This window comes from Elgaria multicarinata, chromosome 7, assembly GCF_023053635.1.
Source record: "Elgaria multicarinata webbii isolate HBS135686 ecotype San Diego chromosome 7, rElgMul1.1.pri, whole genome shotgun sequence".
Classification (NCBI taxonomy): Eukaryota; Metazoa; Chordata; class Lepidosauria; order Squamata; family Anguidae; genus Elgaria; species Elgaria multicarinata.
Genome location: NC_086177.1, coordinates 70,094,924 through 70,100,923, shown reverse-complemented (window position 1 = coordinate 70,100,923; position 6,000 = coordinate 70,094,924). Strand labels below are relative to the sequence as shown.

General features: G+C 41.4%; 1 protein-coding gene across 1 annotated transcript in view; it reads right to left on the bottom strand.

Annotated features, from left to right (window-relative positions):
* Nucleotides 1-275: 275 nt before the first annotated feature.
* The window catches only part of RAB2A (RAB2A, member RAS oncogene family), a 43,573-nt gene continuing 37,848 nt past the window's right edge, over nucleotides 276-6,000 (bottom strand). The window contains exon 8 of the mRNA XM_063130782.1: nucleotides 276-1,565. Within this exon, the coding sequence (XP_062986852.1) occupies nucleotides 1,470-1,565 (96 nt within the window). The 3' untranslated portion in view covers nucleotides 276-1,469. The remainder of the gene's footprint in view (nucleotides 1,566-6,000) is intronic.

Genomic DNA, 6,000 nt, shown 5'->3' with positions numbered 1-6,000 from the left:
GGAGGAAGGAATGGGATTAAAAAAAAATGGAATAATTGAATACTCCAGAATGCATTCTCAGTTACTGCATGCTCAACCATGACAACCTAAAGTTGCAAGATTAAAAATTATGTTCTTCCCTGTCTCTTGGAATATATCCATCAAAACATACTTTCACAAATGGATACTAAATTGAATCAGGAAGTAATGAAATTTTGGAAACTCAGCAACACAGGTCTTGTTCAAGAAAAGACAGTCTCACCTATAATTCTGTATTAATATTCTGTACTTGAATATATTGTTAAACAAGAATTTATTTTGCAGTGCTGTAAATGAATTCATTAGAAGCATGGAGAAAATGAAAATAAAATTACCATGGAGAGTAGAACACTAAAGCATTTCCAATTTTGGCTTTTGTCAGGATTTTCAATCTGGCAGTTTTATTGTCACACCCCCTTCACAATAGACAAGATGCTTACTATATTAATATTACAAGTTGTCACCCCACCCCAAAAAAAACCAAAACCTACCCAAAAAACCAAAACCAACTTTACACAGTCACTGTACATTTACGTTGAAAAACTGTCCTTGATGGAAATATACCTAGAATTGAAGAAGCAAATAAAGTTTTAAGAAATATTACGTCTTCATAATGTGCCATTTTATGAGTTTCAATGCTTCCTGTATTTTTCATTCATTATAATATGTTTAACCTACATAATTAAGGCAAACAGCTAATCCATTTCTGAAGAGGTGCTGTGAAGTTGTGAGCAAATAGCAAACATTTGGCATTAAAATAGGTAACGCATATGTAGCTTCTAATAATATACATAAAGCATTTTCTTTCTTTTTTGGACTTTAGGATAATGACAAGAGGACAAACATGCTAACATGTCAATAAGGTTTAAAATTCAGCATCTAAGCCATTGCTAATAATGCTTCTGTAGTTCCAAGCTCTAAACGTGTAGAATTTATGCAAATGCATTAAAGAATTATAGCTTGGCAAATACACCCAAGCAGGTTATTAAACTATATATACAGAAAGTAAATGATAAATACAGAATTAAGAGTCCTTATGTTTTTCTTCAGAGCCTTGAAAATGGACAAAAGTTGAGGACAGTTCTACAATATTAAACATTAGGTAACCACGGTAGTTGGGCAACCTAACTACACAAACTGATTAAAATACTCAGATGACTTTGTAGTGTTTAATACAGTTCGTAGGCAAGGGCACAAGACAACATTTAACAAAAAAAATCACATCAATTGACTTGGAAATTAAATGGAAATATAGATATGAATACAATCTCCAAAACCTGTCTTTAAGTGAACATTAACCATTTATTCAAAGTTGTACAAGAATTTGAAGAATAAAGTCTTCTGCAACATGATGCCATCTTACAATAATTTCATGTCGTAGTTGAAATTGAGCGAGGGAGGGTGAAACAAGTTAGTAGGCCCCATCAGCCAGGTAGGAAGTAAAAATAGGTTCAACAGCAGCCTCCACCAGCCTGTTGTCCTCCCTGATTGCCTGCAAGTGTTGCGTTAGTAGCAGCATGCTGAGGGCCGATTTTAATGCCATTTGCCTGAAATAATAAAAAGTTGAATGCACATTATTCTTTTGAAACACTGCCACAGGCTACAACATTTGAAAGTAGTTAACCTATTTCTGATTTATGAACAGCTAAACAAGTTGTCTCATTTTCATGATAATCAAGCTGTAGGGGGTGGGAATCCTATTTAAAACACTGTCTGGCAGCAATTAAGGAAATGACATCAAGGATATGACTCTTGCTATGATACTTAAAAGTTTGCATCATTTCTGTAGAACAGAATACGGCAATTTTTCACCGTCGCTATGAATGTATACAACAAGGTTAAGTAACCTAATGCCCTCTCCAGGTGGGTTTCATTACAACTCTGATAATCTCACCATCGGCCATGCTGGCTGGGTTTATGGGAACTGTAGTCCAAAACATATGGAGGGCACCAGGTTACCTACCCCTGCTGTACACTATCCCCTGCGGAGATAGATAACACACAAAAGGGATTCAAATTGTTTTGTAAAAGTAGAAATCCTTAATTTTCCTAATAAACCCTTGCTTCCACCTAGAGACAAAAAAGTTCACATTTCTACTGGTCTCACACAGCAAAACATTTTCTTCTCTTGACTGCATTTCTTTCTATGTTGAGTCAGCTGTACAGGCTAAGGGCATACAAGTGTTCTGTGTCATCAATAATTTCTATGATCCCCAAAGACATGGCAAGTTGCCAAGAACCACACACAGAGTAGTTCTTTCATTCATCAAACTCACACTTATATCTTAACCCTCACTCCCTCAAGTGGATTTTACCTAAAATACAGCACTTTAAGAAAAGTAATACAGTAGCTTCAGAAATTAAGCTCTTAAGGAAACTTTGCGTCACAGTAAATCTCAGATTTATAGTGCTTGGCAGTTGTTCTGCAACAGTAGTAGCCTTGGGGTTTCTGGCACTAGCTTAATATTGACAGCAGCTGATGTGGTTTCTTTTCGCTCTTTGATTCCTCTTTAATAAAAAGCATGCCCTATGGCTCATTGGTTTTGCCCCCTCTGGGCTGGTAGCAACTTCTTGAGAAATCAAGGAGCCAGACTTGGCACTGAGCCAAGTAAATAGCATGCACTGTTGGCTCTTGACAGCATATTGCAATCAAATCTCCATAAGGCACAGTAAAGCAGACAGATTCTATATGAAACTCGACAGATACAGCTAGCCTGCTTTTTCAGAGGCCATGATTACTGTCCAGTATATATGCTATTGATTGCTAACTAAAGAACATCTGGTTTGAAGTTATTAGGGGTGTTTGTGTATACACACACACCCTTTCCACACTGCCATTCCTGATAAGCCAAGGCCCTGCCTCACCTTATTTATATGCATCCATGGGCTTGCAGTTCTTCAGACTCCTGTAAACAGGCACAGGAGTAGTATGCCCAGGGAAAGATTACAGGATGCCCTCTTACGAGGACCCCTCACATTTGGAGAAGGGACTGAATAGTACTAGCACAATACAAGTTTAATATTCATGGATATAACTTGTGAAGTTGCAATTGTTGCTTTAAGAAACCTTAGTTTCCAAAAGATGTTATGTGCTTTAATTTCAAGCTTTAATTTAAATACATTTTGAATGGGAAAACTTATTTATTTAGTTACTTTTTCAAAAATGATTTTACCACATCATTTTGCAAGCTGAATATTCCATTCAAGTAAGTCTTTCCACAACATTTCAGCAAACCCTGGTTTTCAGACTGTTCTCAGCAGATAGTAAACACAATTTCTTAACACATAAAGGTCTATTCAAACTGAATATTCATCATGGGAAATATATACAGTGATGTCACCTCATTGAAAAGTAACATGAAAATCTAATCTTAGACCCAAGCTATACAACTAAAGAACCACAGCCTAAATGAAATTCATACTTTACTAACGTCTGTTTCCTTAACTCTGGGTAATTTCGCAATTTTTAGAGAATTCACAGGAGATGAAGCATAAAGGAAGAGGGAAGAACAACTCTAAAAAAACTAAATGACAACCCTGCAAAGTTGTTGCCTCTTTTCACGAAGTTATAACATTGAAGGAAGGAACTCCTGCAGGGTCATACCAGAAGCTCTAACTGCTGACTGGAAGAAACCTGAGTTTTGCCCAAGATGCATTTGGGTAACGTAAGCCCATTTTACTGGGCTAATGTTTTTCAGTAGAATACAAGCTATTAAAACTGATTACACAATAAGTATTCTGAAAGCCTGACCATTGTTTCACTACAGTTGCTTGCCCAATAAAAGGCCAATAGAAATTAGCATAATAAAATGCACCATCTTGCCTACAACATGTTTCATTTTATTCAACTTGGCATAACTGTATCCTAAAGAGTTAATACCAGGTACTTCAGAATGCACACAAAAAAGTTCAAAACCTAGTATTTTAATAAAACAGATGACAGCAGTGAGGCCTTTCTAGAAACCACTAACTTATCATTACAAACTTAGAATAAATTGCAATGGCCAGGGAGCAATGAACTACTTTAGGTATATCCATGGTGTGAGCATGTGTACTTTTTTTTTTTTTTGCCTTGCAGGAGCAAATCCCCATGCCATATCATAACTACTTTTGAAATTCCCCTCAGTTTCAAAACATGTTGCTATGTGCATAGACCTGGTGTTCAAGAAACATAAGGTGCATTCAGATGACACTTTAGTCCATGGAGTGTGAACAGTCCATTCCACGAATGACTATTTGTGTGCTGCACTTGGGCAACATGGATGTGGTGCTCTGTGGAGTAGAGTATGCACACTCCGTGGAGTAGTCATCTGCCCCGCCCTGCCCTCCCTACCGAATGGCGGTGCTGGTTCCTGTTTACCTTATCGGGGTACCACCATTCCGTGGTAAGCGGGGGAGGGGGAGGAGAGATGCAGTACAGAGAAGCACTGCGGCCATTGCCAGAGCGATAGTGGTCACATCATCTCCCCTATCATTGCAGGTGATGCAGCTGCTGGTTCTCACTGCGGCAGCTGCACAGGAACAGGCGACGGAGGACATTGCTCAGGGCCAATGTGTCCTTCACTGGCAGATGGATCTGGTGCCTTGACACATGAGCAGATCGTTCCAAACCGTCTTGCCTCTGTGGCAAGGTTGGAACTTGTTTCTCTGCATGCAGCTGCCACAGAAGCAAGAGGCTTCGGAATGGTCTCCTCACGTGTCAGGGCACCAAATCCATCCACTGGCGAAGGGCACATCGGCACTGAGCCATCTGATCCCCTGGCAAGGATGATGTCAATCGGCACTAATGCGCCCTTTCCCAGTCGGGGCCATGGCAACTGGGAAGTGGGTGGATATAGCAACGCTGTCCCCTGCCATGGCCCTGATGGGGAAGGAGGCATGCGGCAACAGTGCAAGGATCTGTCCTCCAGCTGTCACCAGCAGAAGAGCTTCTTGCACGTCCTCTCCCCATTTGCCAGAACAGAAGGGGAATCCTTTGCTGTGGCAGGAAGGATCTAGGGGACGCGGATTCGCAAGCATCCCTCCTGCTGCACCAAAGATTCCCCTTCTGTTCTGGCAAACGGGGAGAAGATGCGCAAGAAGCTCTTCTGCTGGTGACAGCTGGAGGACAGATCCTTGCGCCCCCTGCCCCAATATCGGCAGATGGATTTCTCCTGCGGTTTGACATTACATGTCCAGCTGCGGGAGACATCCTTAGCCTCCCTGCCCTGCAAACCATTTGGAGATTGGCTCGAGGGGATGGAAGGGGCTCAAGTTACAGTTCTGGCTGGACATCAGGAAAAACTTCCTGACTGTTAGAGCAGTACGACAATGGAACCAGTTACCTAGGGAAGTTATGGGTTCTCCCACGCTGGAGGCATTCAAGAGGCAGCTGGACAACCATCTGTCAGGTATGCTTTAGGGTGCATTCTTGCATTGAGCAGGGGGTTTGACTCAATGGCCTTATAGGCCCCTCCCAACTCTACTATTCTATGATTCTCTGAAGCTGATCTTCATCTAGATTGCGGGGCAGAGCAAGGGACATGGATGTCCCTGGGAACATGTGGGGTGTTGTGATCTGTGGTGCCCTACGCAGTGATGGCACGTGCCCATCCCAGGAAGTGTGTGGGGAGCCCCCGATCGCTTTGCCCCACCAAGAGATGGCATGATTGGCAGCTCCCCAAGCGCTTCTTGGGATGGGATTATTTCCCATGACGATAGAGGTGTGCTGGGCAAGAGCAGCAGAGGTTTCTGCTGCTCTTGCCTTGCGTACCTGTAAACTTGGGAAATAATCAATGGAGCCCATTGCACGGCACAATAATCAGTGGTTGTGCAGAGAAACAACTGCAAACCACTGGTTATTGCCATTTGTTATTTCTTGGAAATAACAGTGGCGTGTTTTCCCCAACAGATGACATGTTAGTCAATGAGGGACTATTTAAGCAACGGTTGCTTAAATAGTCCACCGTTGATAAACGTGTTATCCGAATTGAGCCATTCACT